The sequence below is a fragment of the Mobula hypostoma genome, chromosome 10 (assembly GCF_963921235.1).
Source record: "Mobula hypostoma chromosome 10, sMobHyp1.1, whole genome shotgun sequence".
Classification (NCBI taxonomy): domain Eukaryota; kingdom Metazoa; phylum Chordata; class Chondrichthyes; order Myliobatiformes; family Myliobatidae; genus Mobula; species Mobula hypostoma.
In genome coordinates, this window is record NC_086106.1 from 51,340,467 (window position 1) to 51,355,374 (window position 14,908).

General features: G+C 42.2%; 1 protein-coding gene across 1 annotated transcript in view; it reads right to left on the reverse strand.

Annotated features, from left to right (window-relative positions):
* Window positions 1-1,969: 1,969 nt before the first annotated feature.
* The window catches only part of LOC134352897 (sodium- and chloride-dependent neutral and basic amino acid transporter B(0+)-like), a 107,036-nt gene continuing 94,097 nt past the window's right edge, over window positions 1,970-14,908 (reverse strand). The window contains exons 13-14 of the mRNA XM_063060483.1: window positions 14,656-14,826; window positions 1,970-6,588 (exon numbers count right to left, since the gene is read on the reverse strand). Coding sequence (XP_062916553.1) covers window positions 6,460-6,588; window positions 14,656-14,826 — 300 coding nt within the window. The 3' untranslated portion in view covers window positions 1,970-6,459. The remainder of the gene's footprint in view (window positions 6,589-14,655; window positions 14,827-14,908) is intronic.

Genomic DNA, 14,908 nt, shown 5'->3' on the forward strand with positions numbered 1-14,908 from the left:
TCTCAGCCAAGGAATTGCTGAGTGATGCTACCACATAGTATAATTTGTTGACAGTAGTGATTTCTCAAGCCCAAACTGCACTTCAGCTTGTCCAAACCAAATAACGTTATTTTGCCCCCAAACTGCAGGCAGTTTCAAAGCAACTGTGTTGGTCAACATGTTCAGTAACTCTGGAATCGTCCTAAAGCATCAGGTTCACCAATGTAGGCTTTCGCAAATAAAACAAGTGAGGTGTTTTATGCCTAATGAAACCAGTAATACATTTTATTGAACTCCAAAGCCGAAACACAAAATCCTTACCTAGCAGCATCATCACATCACACCAGCCTCTTAAAGCGAAACCTCAATTCAATACCCATGGTTGAGAATTGTGTACATTTCTCCCAATTACATTACTCTACAATATCATTGAGAGTGCAATGCTTGTGGAGCCCAGTGAAGCTGTATCTGTAGTACAAAGAGACTTTCAAGGTTTTGGTTTGAGACCATCAGTCCTATTAATTTTAACCACAGTTCATTTGCACAATGTTTGAAACTCCCAAATCATTTGTCCAAGTGGCTTTGTAGATGACAAGCATTCATGTCTTGCTCTTCCGAGGGCTCTGTTGTTCAGGGTTGACCATGGATGTAGCTGTCTAGATACGCAAACCAGGGCAGTACAGTATGGAGAATAAGCTGTTGCCTATGTATCAAGCTCCCTCCTCTCCATGCGTCTGATGAATCCAAAGGAATGGCAGAGACTAATAGTTTGTCACCAGTAGCATTGCTGGAATTGCCATTCTGTGCTGAGCTCGATGTAGGGACACCAGCTCTGAAACTTTTATTTGTGATTTACTCCTGAAGTCTTCCCTGTGAGTGGGTATAGCTGCAAGGCAGTGAAGGTTTGAGATCAGAGTTTTCCTTCTGGATGAGCTGCCAACCATAGATGATGAGCCCCATCTTCCTGAAATCATTGGTTTTAGGTGTTAATAATCCACCCTTACCGCTTCTTTTGTCAGTAGAAATAATTCTGCCGGGCTTCCTTGCTAAGCCACTCGTGAAGGCCAGGAGCTGGAATTGGTTGTCAGAAGGTATTTGAAACGCACACCTTTGTGAGTATTTAATAGGTATGGGAGCTTATCCCCAGTACCTGCCCCAGATACAACAACCTTCAGGAAACTGCTCCTCTGAAATGGCACCATATTAGTGTAGGCTCTGTTTTAAAGGATCTCTGGGCTGGTATTGAACTGAATGGAAAGAGTTAACCAATGAAAGGGTAACTGGAAGCAGAAAAGTCCACAGTAGTCAATGCAGGAGTGAACACCCCAATCTTTCTTTCTGACAAAGAAGAATCCTTTCAAATCTTCTCCTATCATTTTGGATCTCCCCCTCCCCCTCCCACTTTCAAATCTCTTACTAACTCTTCCTTCAGTTAGTCCTGACGAAGGGTCTCGGCCTGAAATGTCGACTGTACCTCTTCCTAGAGATGCTGCCTGGCCTGCTGTGTTCACCAGCAACTTTGATGTGTGTTGCTAGAATCCTGCACTGGCTGGGATTGGGATAATTGAATGAAGCTGTGCTGTAGTGCCTCAGCGAACAGTCATTCATGGCTTATGTCAGAGTAGGGGAGAGAAGGAACAGACAGTTTGGAGAGGGGCATTACTGATGAAGGGTCTCAGCCTGAAACATTCACTATTTATTCCTATCCATATGTGCTGCCTGATTTGCTGACTTCCTCCAGCATTCAGTGTGATTTGCTCAAAGTTCTAAAAAGCAGTGTTTCTTGGTCCACTGAAGGTCAAGTCCAAGATTTTTGTGCTGTTAGTCATTTATGGATTAAAGCTTATTTTTTTTCATGTCCTCTATGTAAATCTTGGCACACTCATGGTCAAGGTACAGGTATTGTGCATCTCCAAGTTGGCTTTAATGAACCACAGACTCTGGAAAGCTGCTCAAACTAATCTTCAAGCAGAATTGTCAATGTGAATAATCATTTATTTTACACTGCAGGTCAAACAAAAAGCTTGAAAAACCTCTCCGTGAATTTTAAACCTATTTTCAATCATATGAAGGAGTGCAGGTTTGATCATTGATTTGAGATTTCAAGGGAACCACATGCAATATATAGCAAAAAGGCAGACAATGCTCCACTCAACTGGTCAATAACTCAATTTTTGGTACAAATTCTCATCTAATAATTGGTTTGCATTGTGCTGAGTGATCAGTTTACATCTCAGCAGGAACAAAAGCTGATCTGTGATCATTTCATGCCGATCGGAAAATTGCACTAAGTATTTATATTTGTGTAACGCTCAGCTATATCGGCTCGTATTTATCTGGGGGAAATCCCGTCCGCCGCCCAACCGTGTCTCCCAGTTGTGTCGGTTGCTGTGCAATGCCACCCAGTTCGACCTCAAACATCAAACATCAGACCGCACACAGTGTACACTTTACAGATTACACTTTATAAATCTTACTGGGACGATGAGATTAATAGAGATACAATATAAAAGAAAAAGAAAAAGGCGCCAGACTTATCAAAGTTCAATTTCTTCGTGCGCACAGTTGGAGCTCAAATGCCTGGGGTCTTCTCTCTTCATCCTGTGATACACTCGACCCCCCTCGACTCGCAGCTTGGGACCACCCAGGGTTATTGACCAGAGCGCTCCCAGCACATCCGTCTTACTCCCGGTATCTCCTCCAAAAACCCACCAAAAACACCGTTTCCCAGCCATATGAGACAGAATATCACCCCAAAAAAGAATAGCATGGACACCCATTGGTTCATTTGCTCTCTTATCAATAATATAACCCAACCAAGCTGCAGCGAGAGAACCTTCTCAGCATTTAACATAACAAAGAAGCCATTTTAATTATAACATAATAAAGAAGCCATTTTGATTAACATACACAGTAACATAAAAGAAGAAACCCCTTACATTTGCAATTGATCACTGAATAGCTTTTGTTCATTTTGAATGTTTTAGAAACATTTATCATTGACAGGAAACAAATAATGTTGCCTGCAAGCTTCTATGATTCCAATTCAGATTTATTAATCACATGTACATCAAAACATACTGGTGCCAAATGAAAGCATCTGCCAAGGCAACCGTACTGGTCAGTGACTGTACACATGGAGTCTGGGGAAGGTGCAGGGGGAGGATAGACTAAGCAGAACAAGATATGATGAGAGACAGCCTCTCTTCAAGGTGAGCTGGAGGTGATGTGTGAAAAATGTGTTAAATTCCTCCAACAGCTTTTTTTGCTCCAGGTTGCCAAATCGGCAGTCTGTTTTGAAATGTATGCTTTTCCAGCCTTTCTAAAAATTGGCTCTAAGTAAACAAGGCACTTTGAACTGTATAAAGGAATCAAAGAATGTTGCATCAGTGAAGGAGGTTTATTACACACATAGGTGTGGTCCTATAAGTGTCACCTCTTCCCCTTTCCCCGAGGCCTTAAATATATCATTCATCAGCAAAGCATTTGGTAAAGTATTGTTGAATCTGCACCAACCAGCCCTTCAGTAAGATAATAATAATCTGTGATGCGTCTTTCTTCTTGTTACATTTGCTCCTATTGCTTATTGGCCAAAATCTGTGTCCAATAGTTCGTCAACACTTCCACAGGTTTGAAACAGCCTCCTTTTTATTTTATTTCCTTCAAAGGCTTAAACACTGTCAGATGTCCAGTTAACTTGTCCTATCCCAAGGTGTACATATCTGACCCCCGCAAACTCTTTCATGGTATGGCCCCTTCATCCTGACTGGGATATTCTTACTGAAATGCTGATCACTCAAATTGACACAGGGGTCCATTTAAGGGTAAAATTGTCCAGCATTATAGTCTTTCGTTTGCTAGTGCCCTGATTCTTAACTATTTTCTTGAGCAACATTCAGACAAAGCCACAGAGAACTGAAAAGAAATCTTACGCTTTTCACTTATGAAGTTTACTGCAAAATTTTACGCAAACATTAGATGACCAAGAGGCAAGAACGTACAAGTAATTAACAAGTATGAACAAAAATTAATTCAGACAACAATAAAGAGGTTTATTGGAAAAAGATAAAGCAGAGGATCCAGCAGAAATCACTAAGGCTTGCAGCAAAAAGAACCACACAAAGGTGGTAGTGCTGCTGGTAATGCAGAGACCTGGGTTCGATCCTGGTGATAGCTGTGGAGTTGACCCATTCTCCCTGTGACTAGGTGCTGCAGCTTCTTTTCACTGGCCATCAGCTTAATGGTCCCTGTAAATAATTCCTAGTTTCTAGGGGTAGTCAGAGCATCAGGTGGGCGTTAATGGGTATGGGTGAAAGAGTAAGTTCAGAAGAATTAGCGGGAGATAGGAGTTTTCTGACAGCCGGCATAGATTGGTGGGACAACTAGCCTCTTACAATGTTATGAAGAAGTATGAAATGTAACACAAGTGTTGCTTGTTCAGGACAACTCCCACTGACATCACTGTAGCAGTAAATTGCAGAGTTCCAGGGAACAGTTTAGAAATTTATTGGAAATTTACTCTGAAAATTTAAAACGGAAGGACAACTAGGATACAGGGCAACATTATTAGCACAGACATGTGGGGCTGAGGGCGTGTTCCCATGCTGTTTGGCTCTATAACCAGAAGAGATTCTGTAGATGCTGGAAATCCAGAGCAACAAACACAAAAGCAGGAGGAACTCAGCAGGTGAAGGCAACATTTTATGGACAGAAATAAAGGTAAAGTGTTTTGGGCTGAGATCTTTCATCAGGACTGGAAAGGAAGGGGAAAAAGCCAGAATAAGAAGGTAGGGGAAGGAGTAAAGATGACAGGTGAGACCAGGTGAGGGGGAAGTTGTGTAAGTGGGGGTGATGGTTAAAGAAGTAAGAAGCTGGACGTAATAGCTGCAAGAGGGAAAGGGCTGAAGAAGAAGGAATCATAAGAGAGGACAGTGGGCCATCAGATAAAGAGGAGGGGTACCAGAGGGAAGAGATGGTCTGGTAAGGCAGCGGTCCCCAACCATCGGGCCGCAGAGCATGTGCTACCGGGCCGCGAGGAAACGATATGATTTGGCGATATGAGTCAGCTGCACCTTTCCTCATTCCCTGTCACACACTGTTGAGCTTGAACGCACGCGAGGTCATTACGCATGCGAGGTCGTGACCCACACATCATCCATGGCAGCGCGGGAAGGAGATCAACTCGTCGAGCTTGCAAATGACGGTGGGCTGAGAAGTACGTTTGACATAACATCTCTGCCGGCATTCTGGATCAAAGTCAAGGCTAAATATCCTGAGATAGCCATGAAAGCACTCAAAACGTTGCTTCCATTTCCAACCTATTTCTGCAATGAATGCAACGAAAACTAAACTGCGGAATAGACTGGACATAAGGAACCCCCTTCGAATATCGCTGTCTCCCATCACCCCTCGATAGGACCATCTTGTTGCAGGAAAACAAGCCCAGGGCTCCCACTGATTCAGCGATATTGGTGTGTTGCAATGATTTTATATGTTCATACGGGGAAAATATGTGCCGTGTGTTTAATATCCAAACGTTACTTAAAATGTTATGATGCTATTGACTTATATAACCATATAACAATTACAGCACGGAAACAGGCCATCTCTGCCCTTCTAGTCCGTGCTGAACGCTACTCTCACTGAGTCCCACCGATCTGCACTCAGCCCACAACCCTCCATTCCTTTCCTGTCCATATACCTATCCAATTTTTCTTTAAATGATAATATCGAACCTGCCTCTACCATTTCTACTGGAAGCTCGTTCCACACTTACTTCAAGCTCCCCTGTCCTCCCCTGATAATTGACTTATCACCCTATATTCATGCAAGGAAAATATGCGTTGTGTTTTTAATATTAAATTCGTTAGATAATCCCTTTCAGAGACGAAATTGAGTGTATTAGCCACTTATCACCTATATTCTGGTCGTGATTAACACCCCCCCACCACCCCGCGAACAGAATAGCCAAAAACGATTTGTAGAAAAAAAATTGGCACGTACATGCATGCACACTGGTGCCCGCGCAAGGCTTCATGGTCATTGTAGTCTTTCTCAGGGTAAACACAACGTATTTGATTGCTACTCTTGTCCGTTGGCAACCCTACCCACCTCCCCGGTCGGCCGGTCCGCAAGAATAGTGTCAATATTAAACCAGTCCGCAGTGCAAAAAAGGTTGTGGACCCCTGTGGTAAGGAAAAGAGAATGGCTAAGTGGTCTCATTATGGCAGTAGAGGAGACTATGAACCGACATGTAAGAATGGGAATGGGAAATGGAATTCAAATGGTTGGCCACTGGGAAATCGACTTTTGTGGCTGATGGAGCAAAAGTGCTCAATGAAGCAGTTCCCCAGTCTAAACCGGATCTTACTGATGTGGAGGAGGTCCACTGGAAGCACCAGATAAAGTAGTCAACTCTGACAGAATCACTGATGAAATGATGGTGAGGTAGGAGGTGTAGTGGCAGGTGTCTGTTTGTCTCTATAACTCCAGGAGCTGCAGGCTGTTTGGGACGTTTGCAGAACCAGGCTCGTTTCGGTATCTTTCCCCTCTGTGTTGTTCCAAGTACGGACCCCAGTCAGGAGCTGATGTGCAAGCGGCAGAAATTTTCTGTGCAAGAGATTTAAAGATGATATCATTTTTGTTCACTTTTTAATTTAATCTTAAACTTTCAACTAAAAGAAAAACAGCTGTAGGCCTAATTAGATTGCCATTCGTACAGTGTGACCGCCAAACTCAGCCCAAAGCCCTGCATTTAGCAACATATAACACAAGGAAGTATAATCATTGTTTGACTGCCTGACTATCCTCCTTAGATACGTGGCTAGGTAAACCATCCCACAGCATCATTTGTCTATCCCTATCACAGATATACCCTCTATCTGAAACGTCCCTTTCACTACCCTCTTAAAGATTTAAACTTACTTTTTAAAAAACAATTTCGAAGGAAAGATCTTTGACTTGAAATGTTAACTCTGTTTCTCTTTCCAGCAATACTGTCTAACCTGCTGACTGCAGCATTTTTCTGTTTTCTCACAGATAGCTCTGTTTGTTCTGACAAGAAAGGTTTGGGAGTGGGTGGTGTGAATGTTTAAGAAGGGGTGAAATCTCACTTGGGGAATTAAATGCGGTTTGTCAACAAAAGCAAAGTAAATTTTCCAAGGTGTTATAAAGTTAGTGAATTACAGAGAGTTAGAAAGTTAATGGAGAGTCATGGTATAACTTTAGAAAATAGATGTCAAAGAATTTATTTAGTAGGAGAGCTAGAGCCCTCCAGGAAAATTATCCAAAGTGTGTAGTTGAACACCAGCACTTCAAAGGATCTTCACAGAGGAGGTTGTTTCCTATTTAAATCCTGTACTCTATATTGGTCAACAACATTGATGCAAGGGTTGCTGAGCTATTCTTCAAGTTTTCTTCATTATTTATAATAGGATTAGAGTAGAATCCTGAAGGGTATTATAGAATGGTCTCATTGTGTGTGTGTGTATGTGTGTGCGTGTGTGTGTCCATGCTCATGTGAACATGCATGTATGCAAATTTATGTGTGTGTACATTTGTGTATGATACAATCACTTGACACGGAAAGCGATCCTGAAACCTGCACATTGAACATCAAATAGCCATTTACACTGACCTGAGTGATCCTGTCAAATTCTATAAATCCCATCACTCATCAGCACCCCAGGGGAAATTTACACTGGCAATCAATCGGCCTGGGAGGAAACCGGAAGACCCAGAGTGATCCCACACAGTCACAGAAAGAAGGTGCAAACTCCATGCAGACAATGTTGGATGTTGGGAATGAACCTGGGCTTCTGGAGCTGGAAGGCAGCAGGGACTTCCAGCTGTGCCACAATGCAGTTATTGTGCGTGGGAGTATTGATCTGTTTGTGAACAGGGTTTAACCTCGTGAGCAGATGCGAGTTCATGCCAGCTTACTGATGTGTATGCAAGTGCACACGTCCATGTTACTCAAGTATGTGCAAGTCTGTATCCTTGTGTTGGTGTTTAATTATATACGTGCACCCACATGAACATATGTGAGGCACTTTAAGATCATAGGACATTAAGACACAAGAGCAGAATTAGGTCATTCAGCCCACTGAGTTTCAACATTCCATCATGACTTACTTATTAACCCCTTCAATCACATTGTCCTGTCTTCTCCCTGTAACATTTGACACCTGATTAATCAAGAAACTACCAACCTCTGCTTTAAATATACTCGATGACTTGGACTCCACAGCCATCTGTGACAATTAATTCCAAGGATTCACTACCACCTGGCTGAAGAAATTCCTCCTCACTGTTCTAACTGGACATCCTTCTATTCTGAGGCTGTGCCCTCTGGACTTAGATTCATATTCCTATTCCTGGACTATAGGAAACACCCTCTCCATATCCACTCTGTCTAGCCCTTTCAATATTCAATAGGTTTCAATGAGATCCCCCTGTCATCCTTCTAAACTCCAGTGAGTACAAGCCCAGAGCCATCAAATGCTCCTCATATGTTAGCTCTTTCATTTCTGGAATCATTCTGGTCAACTTCTTCTGGACCCTCTACAACTCCAGAAGGGGCATTAGATAAGGGGCTCAAAACTGCTCACAATATTTCAAGTGCAGTCTGACCAATGCCTTATAAAGCCTCAGCATCACATCCTTGCTCTTATCGATGAATGCCAACATTGCATTTACCTTCCCTACATTGACTCAACCTGCAAGTCAACCTTCAGGGAATCCTGCACAAGGACTCTCAAGTCCCTTTGCACTTCTGCTTTTTGAATTTTCTCCCCATTTAGAAAATTATGCCTTTGTTTCTTCTACCAATGTGCATGACCATACACTTCCCTACACTATAGTCCATCTGCCACTTCTTTGCCATTTCTCCTAATCTGCATAAAATGTTCTGCGGACTTGTTGCTTCTTCAACACTATTTTCCCCTCCAACTACCCTTGTATCATTTGCAAACTTGACAACAAAGCCATCGGTTTCATTATTCAAATCATTGACGTATAAATTGAAAAGAAGCAGTCACAACACCGACCCCTGTGGAAATCCATTAGTCACTGGCAGACAACCAGAAGTGGCCCTTTTATTCCCATTCTTACCCCCTGCCAGTCAGATGATCTTCTAACCATGTTAGTATCTTTCCTGCATACCATGGGCTCTTATCTTATTAAGGAGCCCCAAGTGTACCACTTTGTCAAAGGCCATCTGAAAATTGAAGCAAATAACATCCACTGACTCTCCTTTCTCCATCCTGCCTGTTTTTTCCTTGAAGAATTCCAAAATATTTGTCAGTCAAGATTTCCCTTTAATGAAACCATGCTGACTTTGACCTAATTTATCATGTGCCTCTAAGTACCCAGAAGCATTGTCCCTAATAATGCCCCACAATCTCTTCAGCTACCTCTCTCAGAACCCTAGAGTGTAGTCCATATGGTCCAGGTACCTTACCTACCTTTAGCCCTTCCAGCTTCCCAAGCACCTTCTTCTTACTAATACCAAATACACTCGTCTGCCCTCTGACACTCCCGAATTTCTAGCATACTGCTGGAGTCTTCTGCAGTGACAAATGCAAAATACTTATTCAGTTTGTGCCCCATTACTATCTCTCCAGTGTCATTTTCTAGCAGTTTGATATCCACTCTTGCCTCTCATTTATATTATATATATGAAAACAAACTTCTGGTATATAAAACTTCCTCTTTTATATTATTGGCTAGCTTACCTTCATATTTCATCTTTTCTGTCCTTATGACTTATTAAGTTTCTTTCTGTTGGCTTTTAAAAGCTTCCCAATTATCTAACTTCCCTCTGATTTTTGCTATATTATGTGCCCTCCCTTTTTCTTCTATGGTTGACTTCTCTTGTCCGCCACAGTCGCCTCATCTTCCCTTTAAAATATTTCTTCCTCTTTGGAATGTACATACCCTTGGCCTTGCGAATTGCTCTTGGAAAATCTAGCCATTGCTGTTCTGCCGTCATCACAGTTATTTTTCCTTCCAATCAATTTTGGCCAGCTCCTCTCTCATGCCTCTGTCTGTAATTCCACTTACTCCACTGTAATACTGATACATCTGTCATTAGTTTTTCCCTCTCAAACTGCAGGGTGAATCCTATTATATTATGATCACCCTCCCAGGAGTTCCTTTACCTTAAGCTCCCTAATCAAATCTGGTTCATTGCACAACACCCAATCCAGAATTGCCTTTCTCCTAGTGGGTTCAACTACAATCTGCTCTAAAGAGCCACCTCATAGGCATTCTACAAATTTCCTATCTTGGGATCTAGCATCAACCTGATTTTCTCAATCTATAGTACCTACTTATTGAAATCCCCCATTACTATCATCATATTGCCCTTTTGCATGCTTTTTCTGTCTCCTGTTGTAATCTGTATCCTACATCCTGGCTAATATTCAGAAGCCTGTATATAATTTTCTTCAGAGTCTTTTAACCCTTGCAGATTCTTAACTCTACCCACATGGATTCAACATCTTCTGATCCAACGTCACCTCGTTCTAAGGATTTCAATTCATTTTTTTTTACCAACAGTGCCACCTCAGCCCCTCTGCCTACTTGCCTGCCCTTTGATACAATGTTTCCTTGAATATTAAGCTCCCAATTATGACCTCCTTCTTTCAGCCATGATTCAGTGATGTCCATAATGTCATACCTGCCAATCTCTAACTGTGCTACAAGATCATCTACCTTATTCCATATACTGTGTGCTTTCAAATATAACACCTTCTATCCTGTATTCATCACCCACTTCGATTTTTGTCCCTCATGTTACACTTCAACTCATCCTACTGGCTACAATTTTGCCCAATCATCTGCCTATCTTTCTTCACAGTCTCACTACACACTGCATCTCCTTGTATACCCATCCTCACCCCCATCACTCCGGTTCCCATCCCCCTACTGAATTAGCTTAAACTCTTGCAACAGCTCTAGCAAACCCGCCAGCAAGGAAGTTGGCCTTCCTCAGGTTCAAACGTAGCCTTTCCTTTTCTTACAGGTCATACCTCCCCCAGAAGAGATCACAATAAAACAGAAACCTGAAACCCTGCCACCTGCACCAATTCCTCAGCACACACTTGTAACCCAGGTTCATTAAACCCAAAGATCTAATGTTAGAAAGCATCACCTGTGGAGGGATGGAAACGAGATGAAAAAGAGAACTTGGAAAATAAAGCAATGCAAAGCCAAAGCGTGGCTGATGTAGGCACAGGAAAGCGAGGGAAATGCAGCAAATTATTAGAAATTGGAGATATAAACTGTTGAAAGTGGAATTAGTAGTTAGTATCTCTACCCTACTTACTGGAAATAATCAGGATTAAACCCCTGGACGAGAGATGATAGTGATAAAAGATCTATTGAAGCTACAGCTTTAACAAGCAGCAGCTAAACAAGACAATATCGGCAGAGACGAGAGTCCAAGGTCTCTACTGTGTAAACAGGAATTCGTTCTGTTAAATCGTAACAAGGGATTTGACGAGTTAAAACTTTTACTGTTCCGAGTGTATGACTTTCGTGTGAAATATGTTCAGTAGTGTTGTAGCTGAGAAATCATTGGACATGACAATGTGATATTGAGTTATTTTGAAATAGAAAATAGAATGTGTATAAAAGCCTACCGATTGTAATCCTGTTGTGTGTAGGTCAGGTTTTTTTTGTATAAGTGTGTGAATCGACTTTTCATGGATGACCAACTATTTCATCCAACAAACCAAGAAAAAAAATGGCGAGCCACCCAAGATCGAACAACCAGCACAGGAACAAAATGTTTCATGATGTAGAGGATTTTAATACGATTGGATGTATCAGTTTATTTTCATTCAAAGGATCTGAATTTGATTTTCTGAAGGAACTGATTATTAGAAACATAGAAACATAGAAAATAGGTGCAGGAGTAGGCCATTCGGCCCCTCGAGCCTGCACCGCCATTTATTATGATCATGGCTGATCATCCAACTCAGAACCCCGCCCTAGCCTTCCCTCCATACCCCCTGACCCCCATAGCCACAAGGGCCATATCTGACTCCCTCTTAAATATAGCCAATGAACTGGCCTCAACAGTTTCCTGTGGCAAAGAATTCCACAGATTCACCACTCTCTGTGTGAAGAAGTTTTTCCTAATCTCGGTCCTAAAAGGCTTCCCCTCTATCCTCAAACTGTGACCCCTCGTTCTGGACTTCCCCAACATCGGGAACAATCTTCCTGCATCTAGCCTGTCCAATCCCTTTAGGATCTTATACGTTTCAATCAGATCCCCCCTCAATCTTCTAAATTCCAACGAGTACAAGCCCAGTTCATCCAGTCTTTCTTCATATGAAAGTCCTGCCATCCCAGGAATCAATCTGGTGAACCTTCTTTGTACTCCCTCTATGGCAAAGATGTCTTTCCTCAGATTAGGGGACCAAAACTGCACACAGTACACCAGGTGTGGTCTCACCAAGGCCTTGTACAACTGCAGTAGTACCTCCCTGCTCCTGTACTCGAATCCTCTCGCTATAAATGCCAGCATACCATTCGCCTTTTTCACCGCCTGCTGTACCTGCATGCCCACTTTCAATGACTGGTGTATAATGACACCCTGGTCTTGTTGCACCTCCCCTTTTCCTAATCGGCCACCATTCAGATAATAATCTGTTTTCCTATTTTTGCCACCAAAGTGGATAACTTCACATTTATCCACATTAAATTGCATCTGCCATGAATTTGCCCACTCACCCAACCTATCCAAGTCACCCTGCATCCTCTTAGCATCCTCCTCACTGCTAACACTGCCACCCAGCTTCGTGTCATCCGCAAACTTGGAGATGCTGCATTTAATTCCCTCATCCAAGTCATTAATATATATTGTAAACAACTGGGGTCCCAGCACTGAGCCTTGCGGTACCCCACTAGTCACCGCCTGCCATTCTGAAAAGGTCCCGTTTATTCCCACTCTTTGCTTCCTGTCTGCTAACCAATTCTCCACCCACACCAATACCTTACCCCCAATACCATGTGCTTTAAGTTTGCACACTAATCTCCTGTGTGGGACCTTGTCAAAAGCCTTTTGAAAATCCAAATATACCACATCCACTGGTTCTCCCCTATCCACTCTACTAGTTACATCCTCAAAAAATTCTATGAGATTCGTCAGACATGATTTTCCTTTCACAAATCCATGCTGACTTTGTCCGATCATTTCACCGCTTTCCAAATGTGCTGTTATCACATCCTTGATAACTGACTCCAGCAGTTTCCCCACCACCGACGTTAGGCTAACCGGTCTATAATTCCCCGGTTTCTCTCTCCCTCCTTTTTTAAAAAGTGGGGTTACATTAGCCACCCTCCAATCCTCAGGAACTAGTCCAGAATCTAACGAATTTTGAAAAATGATCACTAATGCATCCACTATTTCTTGGGCTACTTCCTTAAGCACTCTAGGATGCAGACCATCTGGCCCTGGGGATTTATCTGCCTTTAATCCCTTCAATTTACCTAACACCACTTCCCTACTAACATGTATTTTGCTCAGTTCCTCCATCTCACTGGACCCTCTGTCCCTTACTATTTCTGGAAGATTATTTATGTCCTCCTTAGTAAAGACCTTGATAAGTTATTGAACAAGCTTTACTTTGTTTAAAGGTTGTGATGTTGGAGAATTGTCGTGAAAGGAGTTAAGCTGAGGTTGAATTTGAATTTGTAGACATACGGACAGAAATTGAAGTTAACCATAATATTTAAGAATAGGAATTCAATTAATTTTCTAACTACAGATAAGTAGAAGGAAAGGTTAGTCTGTAAACCTTTCAATAGGGAATAACACTAGATCTAATTAGTTAGAGAAATTGGAGTAACTAAGGTTATTCTCATGAATATCACTGATTCTAACTAAACAGGGATTTGGTTTTTGTTTGATATCTGAGATTTGGAACTTAAGCAGCATGTTGGAATCTTGAATTGTTCTAACTCATGTAAATATTTTATATATATTGTTTTTTAAAAACAAAACTTACCTCCAGAAGTGTGCGTTTTCTATTCACTGCCTCCTTCCAATACCTAGAGCTCTGATAGCCCCTGGCACCTAATGTAGTACTATGTCATTTGATCTTCTCATAAAGGGTGTGGTGACCAGTCACATGAGGTAAGCCACAGGTGTTACACATTCATCTGCCAAATCATCCTATTTTCACCCTCACTTGTGTGTGGTACAGGAAGCAGTCTGGAGATTACTACCCTAGAGGTTGTGTTTTTCAGCTTTCTGCCTAACTTCCTACTTTTTTCTTATCAGGACCTCCTACTATGTTCTTGATACCAATATCTACCACGACTTCTGGCTGTTCACTCTCCCCAGTCTGTGAAATCCCAGACTCTGGTACCTGGGAGGCAAAACACCATCCTAGTTTCTTTTTCCCATCCAGAGAATCTCCTGTCTTCTCCTCTAACAATGGGATCTGCTATCAGTACTGCAGTCCTCTTCTCCGCACTTCCCTTATGAACTACAGGAGCAGACTCAATGGCAGGGACCCAGTCGCTGCAACTTCCCACTGGTAGGTCATTCCCCCTCCATGTATGTACAGTATATGTATATGAGAAAATGCCTGATGAACAAGTACAGAGAGAATCATGAGTCCTGCCCCTTGCTCTATCAAAGTCATCAAGGTGTTTTCTTACCTTCCACAAAGTGGTGCCCTCTGTTTGGGCAATTCTCTTAATGGCAATGATGGGGATCCACATAATACAGAAGACTATCATACACCAGCCGAGTATCATTGCCCAGACAGGATACTCAACTGCACCATACTTTGGTGGGGCAAATGTTGCCAGAGACCAGATTACAATTGCCTGGACAAAAACAGATTAGAAATGGGAGACAGGGCAACCATATCCTGATTATTCTCTGTTTCAGTCATATAAGATGCAACAG